The 22,429-nt window shown below is 51.5% G+C and overlaps 7 protein-coding genes across 7 annotated transcripts; 2 read left to right on the top strand and 5 right to left on the bottom strand.

The window, feature by feature from the left end:
- Positions 1-24: 24 nt before the first annotated feature.
- BDV17DRAFT_298181 (putative HEAT repeat protein (DRIM)) lies at positions 25-7,999 on the bottom strand (the record flags this gene model as incomplete). Its single annotated transcript, XM_073763631.1, has 2 exons — positions 6,610-7,999; positions 25-6,559 (listed from the first exon to the last, which is right to left on the bottom strand). Exons 1-2 carry the CDS (start codon positions 7,959-7,961, stop codon positions 25-27), a joined length of 7,887 nt encoding a protein of 2,628 aa, XP_073616182.1. The 5' UTR covers positions 7,962-7,999.
- A 555-nt stretch (positions 8,000-8,554) lies between these two features.
- Positions 8,555-10,305, top strand: BDV17DRAFT_290667 (CwfJ domain protein; the record flags this gene model as incomplete). The annotated part of the gene is made up of 2 exons (XM_073761960.1): positions 8,555-8,568; positions 8,619-10,305. 2 exons carry the CDS (start codon positions 8,555-8,557, stop codon positions 10,303-10,305), a joined length of 1,701 nt encoding a protein of 566 aa, XP_073616181.1.
- Positions 10,306-10,887: 582 nt separating this feature from the next.
- BDV17DRAFT_73887 (uncharacterized protein) lies at positions 10,888-12,582 on the bottom strand. The gene is made up of 2 exons (XM_073765059.1): positions 12,193-12,582; positions 10,888-12,138 (listed from the first exon to the last, which is right to left on the bottom strand). Exons 1-2 carry the CDS (start codon positions 12,306-12,308, stop codon positions 10,935-10,937), a joined length of 1,320 nt encoding a protein of 439 aa, XP_073616180.1. The 5' UTR covers positions 12,309-12,582; the 3' UTR covers positions 10,888-10,934.
- A 1,429-nt stretch (positions 12,583-14,011) lies between these two features.
- On the bottom strand, positions 14,012-14,604 carry BDV17DRAFT_290665 (resistance to Congo red protein; the record flags this gene model as incomplete). The annotated part of the gene is made up of 3 exons (XM_073761959.1): positions 14,012-14,297; positions 14,367-14,477; positions 14,573-14,604. 3 exons carry the CDS (start codon positions 14,602-14,604, stop codon positions 14,012-14,014), a joined length of 429 nt encoding a protein of 142 aa, XP_073616179.1.
- Positions 14,463-15,189, bottom strand: BDV17DRAFT_73884 (uncharacterized protein). The gene has a single exon (XM_073765058.1). It carries the CDS (start codon positions 15,070-15,072, stop codon positions 14,629-14,631), a length of 444 nt encoding a protein of 147 aa, XP_073616178.1. The 5' UTR covers positions 15,073-15,189; the 3' UTR covers positions 14,463-14,628.
- Positions 15,190-15,911: 722 nt separating this feature from the next.
- On the bottom strand, positions 15,912-17,378 carry BDV17DRAFT_73882 (ADP-ribosylation factor-like protein). The gene is made up of 6 exons (XM_073765057.1): positions 17,142-17,378; positions 16,962-17,034; positions 16,880-16,899; positions 16,756-16,818; positions 16,638-16,709; positions 15,912-16,590 (listed from the first exon to the last, which is right to left on the bottom strand). Exons 1-6 carry the CDS (start codon positions 17,189-17,191, stop codon positions 16,317-16,319), a joined length of 552 nt encoding a protein of 183 aa, XP_073616177.1. The 5' UTR covers positions 17,192-17,378; the 3' UTR covers positions 15,912-16,316.
- Positions 17,379-18,178: 800 nt separating this feature from the next.
- On the top strand, positions 18,179-22,421 carry BDV17DRAFT_261637 (DNA-directed RNA polymerase I core subunit RPA135; the record flags this gene model as incomplete). Its single annotated transcript, XM_073757664.1, has 3 exons — positions 18,179-18,969; positions 19,035-21,474; positions 21,531-22,421. Coding segments are annotated over exons 1-3 (3,707 nt in total), but the record flags the coding sequence as incomplete, so codon positions are not given.
- Positions 22,422-22,429: the final 8 nt, after the last annotated feature.

Below are 22,429 nucleotides of genomic sequence, written 5' to 3'. Positions count from 1 at the left end.
AGCCCTAAAATGAATGCAATCCCCTTACCAACCCCGTCTCTTCCCGCGATGCTCAGCCCCCTTCTCCTTCCTCTTCTCGCGCTTGCGATCATTTTTCCTCTTCTTGTCACGACCATACTTCTCTGGATCCGTCACAGCCTCAATCCTTCTCTTGACTCGCCTTCCCTCCCGTCTCTTCTTGATAGTCTCTTGGATAGCAGACATCTGGTTAATGTACTCCGTCGTACCGAGCTTCTTCTGCAGAAGATCAAGAACCTCATGGCAGTTCGAGACTAGCGCCTTGTACGATTCCTTGAACGCCTCGTCTGATGAGCGAGGTGCCGGGATAGATGTGTCAGTAAGGTGTTGCAGGGGAAGAAGGATAATAGGCAACGAGTCGAGAATTTGCTCTGGCTCGATGTGCCGGCAGAGGGCAGCGAGAAGACCAACAGAGGCAGATTTGGGAATTAGGGAAGGTGCCCGAGTGGTTATGACTTCTCGACGCAGGATGGAAGATGCCTGCTCGAAGATGAATCGTACGGCAGACTTGCTGCGGCTGCCTTGATCCTGGTTCCCGTCAACAGCCTCATCCGCATCCTCTTCCTCCTCATCACCACTTGCGTCGGACTCTTCATCCTTTTCTTCTCTCGTGTCCAATTCGAGGCCATTCTGGGCGCAACAGCGGCCGATGAATATGATATTGCGGACCGATTGCATAGCGAGTTCTTCGCTGATGCCCGGGGTGCGGAGAGAGCGGAGACTAGCACGGAGCAGTAGGAGCATGGTATCCTTGTCCATGGCAAGTCCCGTAGCACCCACCAGGGGAAGAGAGGCATACCCAGTCGTCGCGTTGTGCTTGGCCAAGTCCGCCAGCCAGATTCCAACAAGGTTGGCAGCACAGCTTTTAACCCAAGAATGAGGATAGAAGAGACACTCGCAGATGAGATTCCATGTCTTGACACGGTCCTTGGATAGCGCAACTGAAGGAACGGCCTTGGCGAGCTTAGAGAAGAGCTGCAACGAGAAGTACAGCGTCTGCCAGTTGTCCGTTTCCGTGGTATCCTTGATGATAGGCCGCATGATGGTCGGGAGAGTCTGGGCGACAAAGCCGGCTTCTTTGTCCTTGTTGGTTTCTTCCACCTCAAAGTAGATTCTCATCGCCTGCAACCCGGTGCTAGCGAGGAGGGGGTTCTCCGTCTGCTCAATCCAGGATTGAAGAGGAGTGAGAATGGTCTTCATGGTCTCCCGGTCTGCCCGTCGGTAGAACTCACCTAGGAGCGCACCGGCCATCTCCCTACACTCAGCTGCATCATCGTTCGCCATGGCAATGACAACAGGGAGGAAGAATGTGCCGACGATGTCCTGAGCAAGCTCTTGTCCTGTCTTGGAGAGCAGCATGTGAATTGCCTCCATGACCGACTGACGACCATCCTGATGCTTGTACTCCAGGTTCTTGGCCAGGAAACTAAGCTGTTTCGTCCATCGGTTTTTGACCTGTGGATACTCGATCAGGAAATGGATGTACACACCACGAGCTAGATCACGCGCGGACCGGGTCTGATTGGTGACCATCATCATGGCGACGTTGTCCACAAGCTCGTACATTTCAGCCACGACCAACTTGCGCGCCATGACGGCCCGGATGAAGTTGAATGTAACTCCCTGGCGGTCTGGCTCTTCAATGTCAGACGTGAGGCGCTGAAGTAAATAGGCGAGGTGTCCGTCTCTAAGCTTGACGTCCTTTCTCTCCCTAAGCATAGCGGAGATTAACTTCAACGCTGCTTGTGCACCTTCAGTGTTGGTGCTTGGTGCCTCCTTGATCAATTTGACGGCTTCCGTGAGGTAGACCGGCGCGTTTGTATCGATTTCCGGTAGGGGAAGCTTGATGATCGTTGACAGGAATCGAATAGCCGAGATCTTTACTTCATCGTGTCCCTGAACCAAAGCGTCTCCAACCATGGGAAGGAAGCCAGCCATATTAGCAGGAGTAAGGAGAGAGTTGAACTTGCTGAGAACAGAGCGAAGAACATCAAAAGAGAAGCGGATAGACTTGTATACGTAGGAGGAGGTGCTCCCTCGCTTCTCATTCCGTCTCTGGCCCTTCATGTCAATCAAGAAGTTCTCTTCCTGGGCAGTTTTGATATTCTGAGTGTCGGATTGGGTTGGCTCCTTGTATGCTTCTTTGATGACCTCGTAGCAGAAGATAAGAATATCACGGCTTTCAACACCTGGATTCCTCAATAGACCAATACCAATTCTCCGCAAGAGTTCATCGGCCTTTCTGACGATGTTGGAATTCAGCTTCTCCCGCAACAGAGACTGCAAGGGTTGCAGCAGACTGGCAAGGTTGCGGACGGTTGAGTTCTTGGCCAAAAGCTCCATAGAGTCATAACTCTTGTTGCTTTTCACCTCCTTCATCTTGCTGACATAGTCCTCGGCTTCTTTTTCTTGGCCAACAGTACCGAATGTATCATCCATGACCACCGAACTGAGATCAGCTAAGCAATAGTCCAGATCACCCTGCTTGAACTCGTCCGTCGTGGCAACAAGAATGGAGTGAACGGTGAACGAGAGGACGTGGAGCTGGTATCCTCGCTTGAGAGTATGACGCAGTTCCTTGAGAATGTAACCCATGTAGCCCGGTCCCAGCAAAAGAGCAATGTCGTTCAATGTTTTCCTCGCTGTATCTCGAGAATCCTGGGCTTTACTCTTGAGGATGCTACAGACGTCAAGAAGAACCGGCGGCAGCCGAATAGCCATATCTTGCTCGGGCAACAGCTTCATGAGCTTGATCGTCGTGATTGCTGCTGGGAGACGCAAACTCATCTGGGCCTCATCCTTGTGGTGAATAAAGTCTGTCAACACAGGGATAAAGCCAGTGGTGAGCTCGTTTGCAACCTTTGCTGCAGAAGGGATTGACTTCGCAAGCGCGGACATCCTAGGAGGTTCAACGTCCATAGCACTATCGTTCTTCTCTGTCGGGGTCTGAGTCTGGGTTTTGCTTGACTGGTACTGGCCCATTGCACTCGTAAGGGCATCAGACATTCTACTCAAAAGCCTCAGTACGTTCTTCTCCATCTCCGATTTGCTGGTCATGTAGCCGCGGTATCTCCTGAAAATAGCCCTAAACTGGTTCCAATCCAAGCCCTCGGCGAGTGTGCCGATGGTTGCAACGGCCTCTGCAATGAGATTGTGAGCATTCTCATCAGCAGCCTCATTGAACACAAAATGTTCATTGAGGGGAATGAAGATGGTGCTTATATTTGAGGCTTGAATGTTTCCATTAGCCGCCTCAGTCGCGAGGCGTCGGAGGGCTCGGAGACGACGGTGCTGCTGGATGTGAAGAAGATTGTTGAAGAACGAGGCCTCCTCGTCGTCACCAACAAGGAGCACATGCATGTCCTGCAGGGCGGGGTGTGTTGGGTTGAACTTGACCAAATGACCAAGCACTTGTAGGAATTCGGCACGAGTGAGCTCAAACTTGTGCCTCATACTGGCTTGCAACGCGGGGAACAGAACCTCATTAACAAGCGGCTCAAATGACTCTGCTTTTTCATCTCCAGCAGCAGCAGCTCGTTCTATGAAGCGCTTCAGACCGAAAGAAGCGCTGGACCGAATAGCCAACTCCTCCTCGTCTTTCACGTGGTAGAGCATGTTATACAGCAAAGGCCGCCACTGCTTAGCATTGAGAGAATCCCAGATGTCATCGGTCAGCTTTCTGAAAGCTTGCAGTCGACGCCCATAGTCCACTTCGAGCTTCTTGACGGAGATGGAGTTGAGATCTTCGCAGAGAGACGCGACCTCGGAAAGTTCAGGTACGTGGTTGGCGAAAGCTGTAAAGACTCTGGACAAGACTTCCCGGTTCTTGTCATCTCTGAAGTAGTCGAACATAGAGCAGACAGCATGGAACACTTCCTCGGACAGCTTCGGGTCTTCATGCGTATTGTACAGAGGCAAGAAGTGCTCTAAACTGTGGAGAAGGTCCGACTTCGTCTTGGGCGACACTCGTTCGGACGGCTGGCGGAGAAGATACGTCAAAATACTGATCAAGCTTGATGTTTCCTTCGATGACTCGACACATGGGGCCAGGCGTGAGAGGGTATGAACGCCAGAAACCAGAACCGGCTTGGAAGGGCCACGCTTCAACAGATGTCCTAAGTGTGAGAGTGTATGCTCGATGTAAGGAGACAGATTTTCTGACCGAATCTCTTCGGGCGAAAAGTCTCCCATTTCCTCATTCTCTTCAAGCTCTTTTCCAGACGCAAGATCAATCAGCGGAGTCAAGATTTCGTCCATGACGAAGATCTTCACTTCATCACGGGCCGACTCCACGCCAAGAGTGTCCACGATTTTCGTCACGAGAAGATTGTTGAACTTTGCAAGATAGAATGAAGACCTAGATGCAGAGGCCCAAGTGTGGAACAGTCTGAGAAGACCTGAAACACCCTGAGCTGTTTCCACCGCGAAATTATCCAGTCTTAAGTTGATAACCTCATCAAAGATGATACGAACGCGCGATGTCCAGTCTCGATCCTGCGAGACGGAAAATATGAGGTCAAGGCAGCGAATGGATGCCTGCCGGATATTCCGCAAGGCTGTAGCTAGTCGACCCTCTTGGGAATCAGCAGCGACGTTTTGCTGCTCTTGTGCCAAAGCACGACAAGCCCGCACGAGGCAGTGCAGTACAACATCCATAGATTGTTCGGCGTACAAAGACATGCGGGTTCGAAGGGTTTCAAATACTGTTTCAATCAGTCTGAGCAGACCCATCTGCCTTCGTGGACCGACCGGTTCCTGCAGAAAGATTTGGTCGTCGACCTTATTGTCCTTCACCAAGTGAATATGGCCAAGTGGACCAAACGCAATCTGTATGAAAATGTCGAAATCGCGATCAGGTAATTGTGCCAGAGTGCGTAAAATGGCCTTGCGTCGTCCGCTTTGTCCTGCCTGGCCGGCGTTGGCACTGGCCTTGGAAATCATCCGACCATAGAGGAGTCGGAGAATCACAGGGACCACGTCGTCACGGTGTTTCTCCTCGATCAAGCTGTCCTCTCTGCCGACCCGAACAAATACGGCCAGCTCATCGTTGAACCGCGACTCGTCCAAGACGTTGAGAAGGTTCTCGCGATAGGGTACAATGCCCGCAGTCTTCCACGTGAATAGAGCTTTGAGAGCACATTTCTGGATTTCCGAGTTTCCGTGGCAGAGCAAACCGAGCAGGGCATCATGGACCTCTGGAGCTCTGTATAGTACAGATGGGTTGATGAACTGTCCGAAAAGTTTCAGGAATGACAACCGGTCGTGGAAACCCCAAGGAATGTACGAATCCTCATCGGAATCATGGGTCTTCGTTGCCGAGTCTTTAGGAGACGGGCCATCCTCGTCATCTCGTAGTGCCCATGAAAGGAAAAGTGGGACGATCTGGCGAGAGCGCTTTTCTGCTATGTTGGGAATGGCATTGAAGACACGCAGGGCCTGCGTGCGTGGAGCAGTCGGGACTACTTCCAAGAGCATGTGATCGTTTTCAAAGTCTTGCGTCAACATCGAATTTGGCTCGAAGGAATGAAAGTGCGTTGCGCATAAACTCTCGATTTTGGCTGCGTTGAAGCATTGGTAATATCCAGCCACATTGTAGTCTTCGTCATCGTCATTCTCTGGTTCACTGTGCGATGATCCTTTCTCTTGAAGCCACTGGGTAGCCAGTTCAGTGATATTCTTCTCGCCCTCCGCATGCTCGCTCATTGACTTTAGGGCAGCCGCAGAATCGTCCCACAGCGGAGCCAGTTTCTTTGAGAACAAACCGAAGCAAAATGTTGGGAGCAATCTCGCCATCCATCTGCGGGAGATAACTTGAGGATATGATATGGAGAGTTTCCGTACTTGCATTGACAAGACTCTGGCGCTCTGCAGAGTAAGCTCGCTTTCCTCAATTTCAATGGCCAAGGATATGAGCGAAGCATCTTCGCCTGAAGCCTTGACTAATTCGCACAAAATCTTCAAAGATACTAGACGCAATTGATGAGATGGCGCTGCAAGGTTGTCTATCAAGGCATCAACGAATGACTCGATAGATGTGCCGACCTCGAGCTTGTCAGGGCACGCGGTGATATAGGCATATGTTGCCTCTAGAAAAGCGTGAAGGCGAGAGAACTTCGCTGCTACAGTGAGAACCCGACCCCAGAGACCGGAATCGGTAGTCCCTAGCGTTGTACTCAAATTCACGTAGGCTTTGAATCCATGCCCGAGGAAGAAGTAAGTTCCGGGCGTGGAGCTAGAGTCCTCATCGTTAAGCACGTGGAGCAAGTTATCGTGGAGGACCTCAGCCATATCAGGTAGTAAAGAAGGGTCTGTGGATAGAGAGAGCGCTGTCGGGAGTTTCGTATATGCGTTGAGGAGTGCGACGCCAGAAGCGCTTGGATCGGCTTGGCGCAGGGTATCCCGGATTCGAGATTTCCAAGAAGCTGGACAGATAATATAGCCGGGCTTTGAGGCTACAGAGGTGATGCAACCAGTTCGACTAAGCCGGAGTAAGGCCAAACAAAGCTCATGCTCACGGTCTTCCCACGAATTGTTCACGAACCTAGATGTGTCGTTAGTAGAGGTTGAGAGCAACTGAGGAATCTGACTTACTTCTGGAAGTAGGGTAAAACAACGCTGTGAAACCTTTCAGCACCCCACTCAGAGAAGGTGGCGCAAAAGGAAAGAAAATAGGTCGAGAGTCGACCGATTGTCACTGCATCCATGATAGAACGCATAAACGGAAGCATCTCATCCATGGGCGATATCTGGAGAGCATATGCGACTGCGGTAAGTAGTTGAGGAATAGCATCGCTGTATGCATCAGGCGCACTTTCAGCAGACTGAAGCAGAAGAAGCAGGCTTTCGAGCACAGATTTCCAGTTCTTCACTCGCATGCCCTTGCGGGTGGCCACACAGAGAAAACCGACCCGACAACATGCGACAGCGTAGTTTTTGGTATCACTCCGGCAGTGGGAGTGAACGTAAGATGTGACAATATCGAGAATGGGCTCGAATGTCTCGGGCGTCGTACTATGAATGACATTTATCAACACCCCACTGACCACATCGAGTGAAAGGCTGCTCCTGAGATCATCGTCGGTGCATACGGTCTCTAACAGACATTGAAAGATATCCGTTCCGTTTGAGTGAAGCCCGTTCTTTACTCCCTTGATAGAGTCGGAGAACATCGCCATAAGACCCGACTTGTATAGTTCCACATTCTTCGAGTCGGCTCCGGCCTGCCGCAAGTCGTCAAACAAGAATGACACCGCCAGCTGAAGAGGCTCAGGATTCTTATAATACACAAGCCCAGCTTTTCGAACCAAGAACGACAAAGACTCCGCAGCAAATCGCGCAACAAATGGCTTCTGTCGTTCTTTGCCGAGATACGGGGTCATGATACCAAGAAGTTGCCGCAGGTCTGGAACCAGAAGCCGCGAGAGGAACTTGAACGTCCATGCCAGGCAAGTGAAGCTCCATTCAACCACCTCGACATCGGGATGGGTGGCTGCGACGGAAGCGACCAGAGTCACGGAAGCCGCAAAGTACTTCTCAAACCGCACACCCAGATCTCGGGCAAACTGAGAAAGCAGACTGAGCAAAGGCTCTATTGACACGGCATCTCGCTTATCAATGTATTCGACCAGTAATTTGAAAATCTTCTCCTCGTAATAAAGAATCTGGGGCAGGCTCTCGCATAGCGGGTTCACTCGGCGGACGAATGCGCTGAAGTTTTCCGATAAGTTCAACTCCGCCCAATGCTCGAATGCCGATCGGAAGTGGGAGGCAGTCTCATCTCCCTCATCGCTGAAGCTCGGTCGTCGTACGCGGTGGATAGGATCGATTTTAAGCTTCGTCACCCGCTGTGAAAACGTCTCGAATCGGTGATTCTTGGTCGTCTCTGTTCCGGACTTCACACGCTTCGCCGGTTTATTCCGCGAAGCTGACGACATTGCCACCATTCTGAGAGACGAGGGTAGCGGTATGAAGCAGCGCCGCGGATAGTGCGTGACTTCGTACTGAGTCTCGAACTTGTCGCAGCATCAAGCGCATCCATCAAAAAAATTACTCGGCGCCGTAGATTCTTTGTTCCGGTGCGGAGATTAGCGGTGATTGTGGCGGCACGTGCTCCACCCAATAAGTCGGAACATACTGCCCTCCAGTACCGCCTGTCCCTAGTAGTTCGACCTCGCTTGGTAATCTATTAGTAAGTTAGATATCTTAACTAGATAGGCGGCCTACCGGCTACCCAATGAGACACACATCCATCGCTTCCCACAAATAAGTGTTATCACGTGATCTTAGGCTTGGTCCAAGCTCCATAACGTTTTTGGCCAAATTCGAGGTCCGCGCAGATTGAGGTTGGGGATATATTGCAGACAATGCTCCATGATTATCAGCTGCTTTGATTCTCTCAGCCCTACTCTGTCGCGGCTTTTGGACTGGTTATTGGAAGTCAACTGATGAGCGGACGCTGCTTCTTTACATAGTATACAAATCTTGCGTCATTGACACATCCGGAGCCCTACGCTACTAAACACTATAAGTACGCACTATGGCTTCGAAGATGTAAGTGCGAATACCTTCGAAACGGGCCGCTCTTACTAACAACTAAACAGAGTCGTGATTGGGAATGTCAACTGCGAACTGCAGGAGGTCTTCACCAAGCTCGCAAAGCTCCATGTCAAGCAAAGCTTTTCGTTTGCCGTCATTGCTGGAGACCTATTCGGTGATTGCTCTACAGAGCATGAACTCCAACAGATGACAGCCCTGCTACAGGGAAGCATAGCTGTTCCACTTCCGATCTACTTTACCTTGGGGAGCAAGCCCCTCCCTGCTCGGGTAATCGAGCAGATTGAAGCCAATGATGAAGTCTGCCCCAACCTCTACTACTTGGGGAAGCGCGGCACGTTGAAGACCTCGGAAGGTATTCGCATCGTCGCTTTGGGTGGAAATCTAGTAGACGCAAGCGCCTCAGGAAGCAAGTACCACCCGAGCTACACCGAGTCAGACGCCAGGACACTCATTGGTGCGCATCACGCCGACATCCTCCTAACCCATCAATGGCCCAAGGGTATCCGAAATGGATCCAAGGTAGACCTACCAGAAAACGCCACACCACCGCAAGAAACGCAATGCATCGCAGATCTCTGCTCAGCACTCAAACCCCGCTACCACCTCTCATCAACAGACGGGCTCTTCTACGAGCGTGAACCATTCTTCCACCTCCCGACAGAAGACAGCCCAGACGCCAAACCCCTAACCCGCTTCATCAGCCTCGCGTCATACAGCAAAATATCCAAACAAAAATGGATGTACGCCTTCACTCTGGACCCCAAGACACCCCATCCCCTGAGCATCCCCGTCGGCACAACAGTAACCCCCTTCCCCTCCATCCCGACTAAACGCAAACCCCTCCCAGACCAAAACACCTCCTACTCCCGCTTCGCACCCACAGACGACAACAACCACAACCAACGCCCTAGGAAACGCGCGCGTGCCCCGCCCCCAGGACCAGAGCAATGCTTCTTCTGCCTCTCCAACCCAAATATCGCAACTCACCTCATCACCTCAATCGGCACAGAAGCCTACCTCACAACAGCGAAAGGACCCCTACCAACCTCGAAGACCTTCGTCCCGCACCTAAACTTCCCCGGCCATATGCTCATCATCCCATTCAACCACTCCCCCGCACTCAACAGCATAACCGACGCACCAGCCCGGCACGCAGCCTGGGGCGAAATGCAACGGTACCGCAGCGCACTGCACGCTATGCTTCAAAATCGCAGCAACGGCGCCCTCGGCGCAGTCACCTGGGAAGTCTCTCGCTCAAATGGCATCCACGTGCACTGGCAGTTTCTCCCTGTGCCAGCGGATCTAATAAAACGGGGCCTCCTCGAAGCAGCGTTCAAAGTTGAGGCTGAGAACCTGAAGTACCCGAAATTCGAACCTGCCAAGTCAAGATCAACATCAGGATCAGGATTAGGGTCAGAAACAACAATAGATCCAACCAATGACCCCAGCGCCGAACCAGGCGACTTTTTCCGCCTGTGGATCTGGTCTCCTGCTGAATCAGAATCAGAACCTTCACCTTCAAAAGAACCTAAAGGGGTTGAAAGAACCCTCCTCCTCCCCCTCCCCACAGAAACCCGCTTCGATCTACAATTCGGGCGCCGCGTGATGGCGAAACTGATGCAGTTAGAGAAAAGGATTAGTTGGAAAGATGATGTGCAGAGTCAGGCGGAGGAACAGGGTGATGCGGAGGCGTTTAAGGAAGGGTTTAGGGAGTTTGATTTTACGCTGTGAGGAGTGAACTATATAGGGTAGGGTATGGGAACATTTCGGTCTCAGTTTAACTGTTCGTGGGAGGGATAAGATGTATGGATGGATGGCACCCGCATCGCAGCGTGTACAATTACTATTATTATGCTACTATATGCTCCTCCAGTAGAGTTCTATCTGTTGGTTACGAGAAGGAATATAATCGCGATATATCAGTATAAGAAAAGAAATCAGCACCTTATATTCATAACTTTCATCATCCGACACGTAGGTAGATAGGTGGGGATATAGATCATCGCCGAGCCGAGCGTTTGAGGTGCGTTCATGGCAAAGAGTGAGTATGGTATGTATGTACATGAGAAGAAAGAAAAGAGATTTTGGAGGCCACTGTCCCGTGAATCAGGCGTGGCCGAAAGAAGAATTGGGACGTGGCTTTACGCTCTGTTCTGCAAGAGACTTTCTGGGAGAGAGACCGGGAAGTGGCGCCTCAAGAGCAGATATGGGCGTCGCAGACGCCTGCGCCAACTGTCCTGTCGGGTATATGAACGTGACTACATGAGCCACACGAATCATTATCAGGTGAAGAAGAGGAAGCGAAGGAGGTTAGAGAGCGCGTGACGCGCTAGGATACAAAGCTTTGCGCTGCTCAGTACTCAGACATCTCTGAATGAATCAGGCGCGGGCTTACGCCCGCTCTGCAGGAGACTCGGGGGCCGGCCCGGGTCGCTGACCTGCTGTGGAACAGAGGTAAATGGTGGTGGGGGTGATGTTGGAGTACCGGGGGAATAAGCTCTGTAACTAGGTGGCTGCGTTGACGGTTGGCTGAATCCCGGCGAGGGTTGACGGAAAGGCACTGCTGGTGATGCTTGTCGGGATGGGATTCCTGAGCCTGGAGAGATCTGTCTGAACGGGACTGCTGGGGAGTTTGTTCGGAATGGGACCGCTGGTGATGCTTGTCGGAATGGTAAGCCTGGAGAGGGTTGTCGAAATGGAACTGGGCGGTTCATCTCCGTTGTTGGCGAAACTGCGATGCCAACTGGGTATTGAGGCCCTGGGTAGGCGTGATCCGGCGGTGACATTGCTTGGGAGTCACCACCCGGAGAGTTGTCTCGGTACGGCTGATCGTACGGGCTGTGGTCATAGGGGCTGTGACCGAGAGGTTGAGAGTGGTAGCCGTAGGGATTCTGGTCATCGTATCCATGGGGGTCGGGGGAATAGTCGTTTTGAACTGCTGTTCTGATAGGCGGTGGTTTCATGTAACCGTTTGGGCCTGGCCTGAACCCGGGTGCTGATGGGGTTCGAATTGGTGGCGGTCCCATATAACCGCCCGAGTTGGCTGACGGCGTGCGCTGAGGCGGCGCCATATAACCTCCTGCAGTTGCGGATGGGGTACGCTGAGGTGGACGGTTCAAAGGATTCATTGGTTCCATCTCTACCGAGTCCGACTGCGGACTGTTATCCTCCACTCTCCGGCTAACTCCTTGGTCCCAGGTAGGCATGGCAGGCAAAGCATCCTCGTTCATCTTCGAGATGCCAGGACTCGACGGTGTATCGAAGCGAGCCACTTGGGCCCCTCGATATGTGGGCAGCGTTTGAGGGGTCTGATAACCCGGTTGATAGCCTGCTTCGTAACTATTGTTGTAGGTGTTGTTCACCGACGGCATCTGTGCCGGCATTGGCGGAGGCTGGTGGTACGGGTCATCTGCGAATTTTGCCCGCTTTTGCCGGGGCTTGGGACAGCAACATGAACAACAGCATGTACAGCATCGAATACCGCAGCATAAGCAATTTACGACGCAAGCAATGATGGTGAGGAGGATCACGCCTCCAACTATGATACCGGCAATGACAGGCCATCTATACATGTGTCAGCTAGCAATTCATCGGGTATGAAGGATCACGGCCACATACTTGCAGTAGCTTTTGTTCATACAATTGTCCCAACTAGAGAATGTCTGGGGGACCGAAGCAAGGTCATCGGCCGTATCGCGCACCCATAACGAATAAGTTAATGCCGTCGGACTCATTTTGGTGGTCCGTCTGATTGTCCGGCTCTCCGTACAGCACTAATTAATCTCAATCTCAACCCCACTCTGCGATAAGCGGGTGGCGCGATCCTGGTAGCTCGATAAAGAATGCGATTGAGCTCAATTCGGATGCGATGGTATGTCACTCTCGACAAGAGCGACTGGCGCACAAAAGGCGCAAGATAATGATAGCGATATGTGTTTAACGATAAGTATCCGGTGCTCACTGGAGCATAGCTCATTCGCCGACTTAGGACAGTAATCCAATAATGGTGGTTTGTGCTTGTCGCACCAATTTTAGCGGGTATCGCAATGGCTTCCGAGTGCCCTGAGCACTGTGCTCCGCGCAATGGCTGTGGCGACGTATTCAAAGGATGTAATTGTCCATCCGAATATCCTCTCTTTTTCAGAACGATAGTACTGTAGTCCGAGATCGGCCCTTCAAGTATATCTCACAAAGGATTGAACGACGAAAAAAAGAAAATAAAAGAAAATAAAAGTCTCAAAAGTGGCGGGTGGAGTGTAGTGTCAGGACGAGCGCACTGCCGTCAAGTCCAGGGGCATAAGTAGCACGGACGGGGCCGACGGGCGTCTGAAGGAGGTTTCCGTTTGGGTTTCGGACTCGAGGATAAGAAAAGAGCGACAAGGTCAAAAGACCAAACGAGAGAAGGGATGTGAAGAAAGAAAGAAGGATTAACGAGCGCAAGCCACAAACGACGTTGCTCAAGTGTAAACGGGCTTGATTGCGGAGAACGGCAGGGAAGGGGGGAACTTCGAAGGTGAAGATAGCGATCTTCGATTGCGAGTGCGCGTCTCAATAAGCGCCTGTGGCGGGAGTATTTTAATTCTAACATACAGTTACGCACCCAAATGTGAGGGGTTGCACCCGGGGTTCCTGCATGCGTACCCGTATTACCAGAGTTACCAAGTACCGTCGAGGAACAGTTGGAGCTTCTGTCTCCCTGTCGATCAGAGGTGGAATTTTGGTGCCTTGATGGTGAACTGTATATGTATGTACTCGAGAAGGGGTAGTGTTGAAGCAGCTGCATTTCGGACATTCAGTTCTCTGAGGCTGGTTAATATTGAGTGGACTTTGAAATTAATATGTGAGACATATTGTTGGTTGGTCTTCAGAATGTAAGATGGATGGAAACCATACTGACTGCACGCCTCCAACCGGATAGTCAGCTAGCATTACAATTGATCGTTCTTGATCACATAATTGCATTATAATCTTTTAGTTTTGATCAACTAACTACCTATGTAGTATAAGCTGTTCAACAGGTTTCAGCTCTTAACCCAGAAGCGGTTGGACGGCGGGTCTCAAATATCGAGAGCTCCACTGGTATAGAATATTTCTGCGATAGCGTTCGGACACGGTACGTATGCACTAACTTGAGGTATAGTTCTATGGTAGGTTGTTGGCATCCATAGACAGCTGGAAGGTTAAGGGCAAATAGAGCTCAAAGAAAGTGTATAGCTCTTAGAGCAAAAAGCTAACTACAGGGGGTAATATGACATATGATTCCCATAACTGCAACTGCAGCCCAGTGACGGAATAAACGTATGATAACAACTCGAATCCCAGAACACGGTTAAAACGCCCATAGCATAAGATAATGATTAATTAGACCTATTCATCGTGGTATTTCGTTTCGTCTCCCCGTCACACTCTCATCCCGCCGAAACCTTGCGCATGCGCATTAAGGCTTCCCGTTCTGGTATCCAGCAGGTGGCGGCCCAGGAGGCGGCGAATAGACCGGTCCGCCCGCGTAGTGCGCATTCGGTGGTTGCTGTAACTCGATACCTGACTGCTGGCCGCCAAAGTATCCGTGCGGTCCTGGAGACTGGGTGTATTGCGGTGGGGGAGGCGGCTGGTTGTAGGGATCTTGATGTGACTGCGGATGATATGGAGGAGGAGGAGCCATCCAGGCGGTTCCTGTGTATGGGCGGAGGCCGCGGCTTCGGCGCCTTCGAGCGTTGTAGCATCTACGACGTCTGTTAGTATTATTGTTCTTGATTGTCTGGGTCCTGGGCGTTGAAGCGAGGAAAACGTACGATAAGGCGAAAAACGCGATCAAAGCCACGCCAACAATCACGGCGAATGCAACCCAGCGACCCCATGAGTGCCAGTTATTGCAGCGACGGTTGCCCCATATGTCCTCATAGCTGAAAAGGGTTCTGTTAGCCTGGTTCTGACGGCGCAAGTCCAGAACGGATGTATCGTCCTACAGACTCGACTTTTCTGAAAGAAAATAACTCACCAGTTATCTCGCCGTTCTAACATAACACCCATGGTCGATATTCTGTAGATAGACCTTCACCCGTAGTAGTCCGGTGGAGATGACGTCGACCGGTAGGTAATCTGTAGTGCAAGGGTAGAGATACGTAGAATAGCCGAATAAACGATAGGTCCGAAAAGCGAGCGCAGAGGTAGTAGGAGTCGAATTGATAAGCGACACCGACAGCGAAAGATAGAATGGATGACAAAATGGAACGTTGCAGGGGAAAAGGGAGATCTTAAGGCAGCAGCCAAAAAGCAGGCCCAGCGCCGGTGCCAGCGATGCCGACAGGGCTGTGGCTGAGCAGTGAGTGATGGCAAAAGCGGCTTGGCGGCTTTACGCATTCGCATACGAGCTCGTGTTGTGCGGTTCGAGAACCGCGGTTGATTGGAGCTGGGGCTAGAATATGGAGTCATGCAAGTGGCTGATGCGATGGAGTGACGACTAACAGTAACGACTGCGCTGATCAAATAAATAATCATGACAACCCTGATGAAGTTGGATCGTGAATTCGTGATTATTTTCCTAATCCTGCTGGCTGTGTCTGACGAGTGCTATCGTGGCTATGCTTTCAGGTACGCCGTCAAAGACCTCGTCTTCGTACTCTGCAGAACACAACACTCGTGACTTTTATCGCATCTTTCAGTTTCAACAGCTTCGTCATCTGGCCATGTCATTATCAGCTCATGTCAGCCCTACGAACTCCTGCTGCTCCGCTATAGTGAGACATTCAATAATCGTGAATTACCCTGCCCCAGAACCACCTCCACCCTGAATATAGCTCGGCTGCAATGGTGCAATTTGCAATAATCCCCCATAATATCATCCCTGTACAGCGTAGACGAAACTAGTCTGGCGAAGAAGCTGAAGAAGTGGTAGTGAGGAACGGGCATTTGCGCCACCCCTGAACCAACCATAACACCCACAACTAAGAACCCGACGCGACCTGTCAACTCTGGGGTAAATGAAGCCAGCAATGAGCCTGTAGCAGTGAATGTTTCGCTTGATCTTTCATTCTTAAAAGTCACTGGTCATTTATCTAAAGAGTATCCTGTAAGTAGCCTGGCTGGCGGGGTGGTCGCGGAACATGATTAGTTGCCGTCCTTCTGCATTGCCAACGCATCACTTGGTCTGTGTGTTGGCTGTTGGCCGCCTCTTATTTAGCTGGCTGCTGGCGATGCGATAAAATAGGCGCGTTTCTCTTTCTTTTGTCTTCTCTTCTAGTATTTCAAAGAGCTTCAGGACGATGAATTTACCGAGTTGACATGCGATTCTTTATGACTTTTTGGGTCTTGCAATGACGTCTACGGATCAACGTCTTACTACGCTTGTTATTTGAGCTTTGCCCAGTCACAAATGCTACTCACTGAGCATCCCTAACGTTGGGCACTATTATTTTCGCCTGACAGTGTTGACTTAAATACAGACATATATGGCTTCCGGGCGCGCGTTTTTAGGGAATCTCGAATATCAAGTGACCGACTAACGAGCAGATGAGGCAGTGCGAGAAATGAGACAAACACAAATGGGAATTTCCAAGACACGACATTTCAAGATGCAATCCACTTCGTCGACATCATTACAGGTTGGCTGTGAGCCGCAATGTTGAATATCTATATCGTCATCGTCGTTTCAGGGCGTTCATGGGCGGATATCGAGCGGGAAGAGAGCCAGCTTGCCAGGCCGCAGCTTCAATAGGAAAGCTGGTCGTCGCGCAGCAGGCCAATTACCGGCTTGCTCGGGCAATCAACCAATGCAGCACTGCGTCGAGGTTTGTTTCCTCCTTGGCGCTAATTCCATAGCAGCTCACCTCGCGCCGCGTGATGGACTTGAGGTTCATCTGCTCGATAAGCTCGTCGACAGTGAGCTTATTGGGAAGGTCAGATTTGTTTCCAAGAACCAAGAGCGGTATGCCGTCGAGTGTGGACTTGTTCATCAAGTCGTGCAATTCCTCCTTCGCTACGGGCAAGGCCGCTCTGTCTGCGGCATCGACGATATATCTATCCAAGGTCAGCGCAGTCGTGGTCGCTTCTCGAATTGTCCTTACATGATGGCATTCACTCCTCGACAATATCGCTCCCACATCGGTCGGAACCGCGGCTGCCCTCCAAGATCCCAACTAAGACTAGTCAATCATGCGATCGGAAAGTGCTGGGACCACGAACCATTTGAGAGTCACATGTCCCTTCTGAACTCGCTTGGTATTGAAGCCGATAGTTGGGATAGAGCTGACAAGGACTTATTAATAGGGGACAGTGACTTCAGGCACCCCTACAACAAGCAACTTACTCTACAGTGAACTCTCCACCCTGTACAACGTTAGCGATGCTAGTCGACTACCGAGCTTTGAATGTTAAGGACGATAACATACCGCGAGCACACGCAATAGCGATGACTTCCCCGCGTTTTGAAGACCGATCATGGTGACGTCCATCTCCGTCGCCCTACAGTCGCGACGCATCGCAGGCCTTAGTCAACCGAACCTTGAATGCTGCGGGGACGGGCCGGGGCTTGTCGCAGGCGACACTTATTGGGACAAAGGCCCACTTACCAGAACATCCTCAAGAGCCAGTCATAGATCGTCCGGAAAATACCCGCCATGATGCAGAAAGGTCGCGGTGGCCGTGGGAAGAAACCAAGAGACGAAAAGGACAAGGAGGGAGAGGAGGGAAAGAAGAAGAGGAGGACAAAGCGCGTGGGCAAACAGGCTTGTTCCAAGCAGAGTGGGCGATATCGAGATCAGAATTTTGGACAGGCAGGTGAAGTGGGGGTGAGGAGCGAAGGTTGCGGGAAGAAGAGCTGGCTGACAGCTGCTACACCGGCGGAAAACAAGGTGAGGTGCGAGCGTAGTCGAAACCATAGGCAAAAAATAATAGAGTGCCAGGCAAGGTAGGAAATCAGCGCTCAGAGCTGTGCTGGGGCTATGGGAGCCGGAAGCGCCGCAGCAGTAGGCGACTGGAGTAGTGCTGAGATACGATGACACCGGATGGTGCGAGAATGCCCCAAGACCCCAGCGCCAAAGCCAGCGGCAATGAATCTCCCCGGTGTTTGTCTCTCCCACCCAGGAATGACAAGGAAAATAATCAAGTCGCAAGAAAAAGGAATATACTCCTGCTTGATGCTTGTGACGGAGTACTTGCGGTGAAACTAGCGACTACTCCGAACTATGTGCACGCATGACCGTGAGGGGATCGCCTAGCCAGTTGCTCGCTAGCTCTCCCGGGCCCTGTCAGTGTCGGTGCCGCCTGCCTGTGATGCTTTTAGCTCTATGGTTGCTCTGCTGTGCCGTCAAGGCAGCCGTCTGTTGACAGCTCTAGTAGTTAGCAGTGAATTCATGCAGACTGCGGTCGGAAAAGACTCACCATAGTACCTGGTAGATAGTAGACATTGCGTTGTTTAAGGAGAGCAGGTTCAGACAATGTTTGCGCCAAATGGCTCCAAATTTGATGTGGTGATATAATATATTTGGCTTTGGCCCGTCTTCTAGATGATAATGACGCCACCTGTCTCCACGAGCGAGAAGGCTCATTCTGGAATCAGGATTACGAGTCGTTATGAGCCAGTCTAGTAGGTGCCTCAGTGCCTCAGGCTTGACAGAGCGATCTGCCTATCAACACGTGATGATAACCAGCCGGCAGTTCCACCTCGAAAAATTTCCCCGTCGAACGGAGGCTAAGAGGCTTCAGATCTCAAGTCGGCACTTGTGCTTTCCCGCGGGTGCTTTTTTCACTGTCATTGGGGAGCCATTGCTTGCAATATACACCAGGGGCTTTGGAGTGGCTATCATCCCCCAAACCGCAACTTTTACCCCCGGACCCAGCTTTATTGCATGAGAATCCGACTCAAGTGAAAAGCCGGAAGGCGCTCGCAAAATCACCATGGCTCCCGCCGCTACAGACACCAATTGGTCTGTCAACTACGACGTCCTGAAGCGAGAGAAGCTCTTTCGAAACCCTCCTCAGGACAAGACCGCATACCCATCTCTCGCCGAATCAATCAAACCGCATGTCGACTCGTTCAACGCTCTTTTCGCCAGCGGCGGAATCATCGAAGCCGGTCTCAAAGACATTGGTACCAAGACATTCCTCGATGAGGTGGTTGAAACCCCAGATCAAAAGCAACAGCGCTTAGCGGAGGGTCGGAAAGCTCCGAGACGAAACAAGCTCCATGTTCGCATCAAAGAAGTCTTCCTTGAGAAGCCTGCTATTCCCTCGACGAATAAATTTACCGCCCGCAACCGCAACATCTACCCATCTGAGTGCAGAGAGAGACATGCGACATATCGTGGGAAGCTCCGCGCCAGGATTGAGTACCGGGTCAATAATGGAGACTGGACGGAGGCGATTAGAGAACTTGGTCAAGTTCCTATTATGTTGAGGGTGAGTGCGTTTTCAGGCGTACTGAAGGCAGTATAGGGTTTCGGGGTCGAGCTGACTTGGAGTAGACCAACAGATGTTACCTGGAAAAGGCGACCCCCTCGGAGCTAGTCCAGCACAAGGAGGAATCAGAAGAATTGGGCGGCTACTTCATCGTTAACGGTAACGAGAAGCTGATTCGTATGTTGATTGTTGGACGACGAAACTACCCCATGGCCATTGTCCGTAACACTTTCACCAACCGTGGCCACGCATACTCGAAATTCGGTATTCAAATACGATCAGTACGGCCAGATCAGACGTCGCAAACGAACGTTCTACACTATCTTAATGACGGAAACGTGACATTCCGATTTTCATGGCGAAAGAACGAGTACATCATCCCGGTGATGATGGTTCTCAAGGCTCTGGTGGAGACGAATGACCGTGAAATTTTTGAAGCTATCGTTGGCAGCGCTTCTTCTGAGGGGATTAACAATACGTTCGTGACCGACCGAGTGGAACTTTTGCTACGAACATACAAGGCATACAAATTGCATAGCCGTGCAGAGTGCCGAGCATTCATTGGAGAGAAGTTCAAGCCGGTGTTGGGTGTACCGACGGACATGCCCAACGAGGAGGCCGGTGCAGAATTCCTTCGCAAGGTTGTCCTGCCACACTTGGGCAACCAGAATGTCACCGAGACACAGGATTACGACAAGTTTAAGATGCTCATGTTCATGATCCGAAAGCTCTACGCCGTCGTCGCCGGAGACTGTGCTCCCGACAACCCCGATGCTGTCTCCAACCAAGAAATTTTGCTAGGAGGATTTCTCTACGGTATGCTGCTGAAAGAGAGACTGGACGAGTGGGTGAGATCTTTTGGGCCAATCCTGAGAGAATGGTCTACCCGCAGCCATGGAGCCAGGTTTACAGATCCAGCTTTTGAGAGAGATTTCCTAAGCAAGGTGGTCAAGAGGTCCAACGAGAACATTGGAGGTGCCATGGAATACTTCCTCTCCACCGGTAATCTTGTCAGTCCTACAGGTCTCGATTTGCAACAAACTTCCGGTTACACTGTCATGGCAGAAAAGATCAACTTCTACCGGTTTATCAGTCATTTTCGCATGATTCACAGAGGTAGTTTCTTCGCGCAACTCAAAACGACCACCGTCCGCAAGCTCCTTCCCGAGAGTTGGGGCTTCCTTTGTCCTGTACACACGCCTGATGGATCTCCTTGCGGTCTGCTCAACCATCTTGCTCACAAGTGTCTGGTTGCCACCAGCGATACCGACGTGTCACATCTTCCCAAACTACTTGTTCAGCTTGGTGTCCGCAACGAATCGTCAGTCTCATTAGACGAGAGCGTGACAGTTCAGCTGGATGGTAGGATCATTGGCTACTGCTCTCCTAAGCAAGCCCGCGTGGTTGCTCACACCCTCAGACATTGGAAGGTTTCCGGCACGAATGATGTTCCATTGGGACTTGAAATCGGTTACGTTCCCAATTCAAACGGTGGTCAATATCCCGGTGTCTACATGTTCTCTCAAGCCGCTCGGATGTATCGTCCTGTCAAGTACCTGCCGCTCGACAAGCTCGATTACGTGGGCCCCTTCGAACAGCCGTTCATGGAGATTGCCTGCTTGCCTTCAGACCTGGTTCAAGGCCTGTCAACTCACATCGAATTCACTCCCACCAACATCCTCTCCATCGTCGCCAACATGACTCCCTTCTCCGATTACAACCAATCTCCCCGTAACATGTACCAGTGCCAAATGAGCAAGCAGACCATGGGTACACCAGGCACAGCAATCGACTACCGTACTGACAACAAGCTCTACCGGTTACAGACTGGTCAAACGCCTATCGTGCGACCGCCTCTGTACAATGCCTACGGGCTGGACAATTTCCCCAACGGCACGAATGCGGTGGTGGCTATCATTTCATACACGGGTTACGACATGGACGACGCTATGATTATCAACAAATCTTCTCACGAACGTGGCTTTGGCTACGGTACAGTCTATAAAACCAAGATCCACCAGCTCGACGAAAAGGAGTCGAAACGAACAAAATCCCGTCAGGCAATTCAAAAGCTCTTTGGTTTCGCACCGGGAAGCGAAATCCGCGCGGAGTGGCGCGCTACCATCGACGAAGACGGTCTTCCTCACATCGGCGCCAAAGTCACGGAGGGCAGTGTCGTCGCTGCATACCACACCGTTCGATACGATGCAACGTCCGACTCCTACATTAACGTCGATGGGGTTACGCATTTCGTCAAATACAAGGACAGCGAAGTCGCATACATCGATAGCATCCGCATTATGGGTTCAGAAAACGGTACCGAGCCCGCGCAGTCAATCAGCGTCAAGTACCGCATTCCTCGGAAACCCATTATCGGTGACAAGTTCTCTTCTCGTCACGGTCAGAAGGGTGTCTGCTCGCAGCTCTGGCCGGCCGTCGACATGCCCTTCTCCGAGAGCGGTATCCAGCCCGATCTCATCATTAACCCTCACGCTTTCCCCTCTCGTAAGTGCCTCATTCCCTCTTCGCTCAAACGAACCGATAACTAACTAAAAAAAAAGGTATGACAATCGCCCAAATGATCGAATCTATGGCCGGAAAAGCCGGCGCTCTCCACGGGCACCCACAAGACTGCACGCCCTTCCAATTCTCTGAAGAAAACACCGCAACAGATTACTTCGGCGAGCAACTCCGCAAAGCCGGCTACAACTACTACGGCAACGAGCCCCTATACTCTGGTATAACAGGTAAAGAATTCGCAGCCGACATCTTCATCGGCGTCGTCCACTACCAGCGTCTCCGTCACATGGTGAACGACAAGTTCCAAGTCCGAACTACAGGCCCCGTCAACAACCTCACCGGCCAACCCGTCAAGGGCCGTGCAAAGGGAGGCGGTATTCGTGTCGGCGAAATGGAGCGCGATTCGTTAATCGCTCACGGCGCCGCATATATCCTCCAAGACAGACTCATGAACTGCTCCGACTCCCAACGCGCCTGGATCTGTCGCGGCTGCGGCTCGTTCCTATCAACACAAGTCGCCGTCTCATCATCCGGATCCGGCAAGGCCCGTCTATCCGGCAAGTCATCACACTCACACTCTCATGTCTCGACGGGTGCCCTTGGCGGCAACGCAGGTATCGTCCGTTGTAGGCGGTGCGCGCGCGAGGCTGTCTTCGATGACTCCCGCGCTGTGTGCTGGGAGGATGGCGACGGGAAGCGCTTTGTTGGTGGTGATAATGTCACTGTTGTTGCTGTTCCTGGGGTGCTGAGGTATCTGGATGTGGAGCTTGCGGCTATGGGGATTCGGATGAAGTTTAAGGTTGATAATTAGGCCTGTTCTGCCCAGGGCAACGGTATTGTTTGTGTTGGGGGACGGGGCGGTTGCGCAAAAAGCATGGTTATGTTATTCTATACATAGATGAGCGGCGATTTATTGCAATGTTTGGTTGGTTAAGATTTT

This window comes from Aspergillus undulatus (assembly GCF_047715775.1).
Source record: "Aspergillus undulatus strain CBS 261.88 unplaced genomic scaffold BDV17scaffold_20, whole genome shotgun sequence".
NCBI classification, from domain to species: Eukaryota; Fungi; Ascomycota; class Eurotiomycetes; order Eurotiales; family Aspergillaceae; genus Aspergillus; species Aspergillus undulatus.
This window is presented reverse-complemented; position numbering and strand designations above follow the sequence as displayed.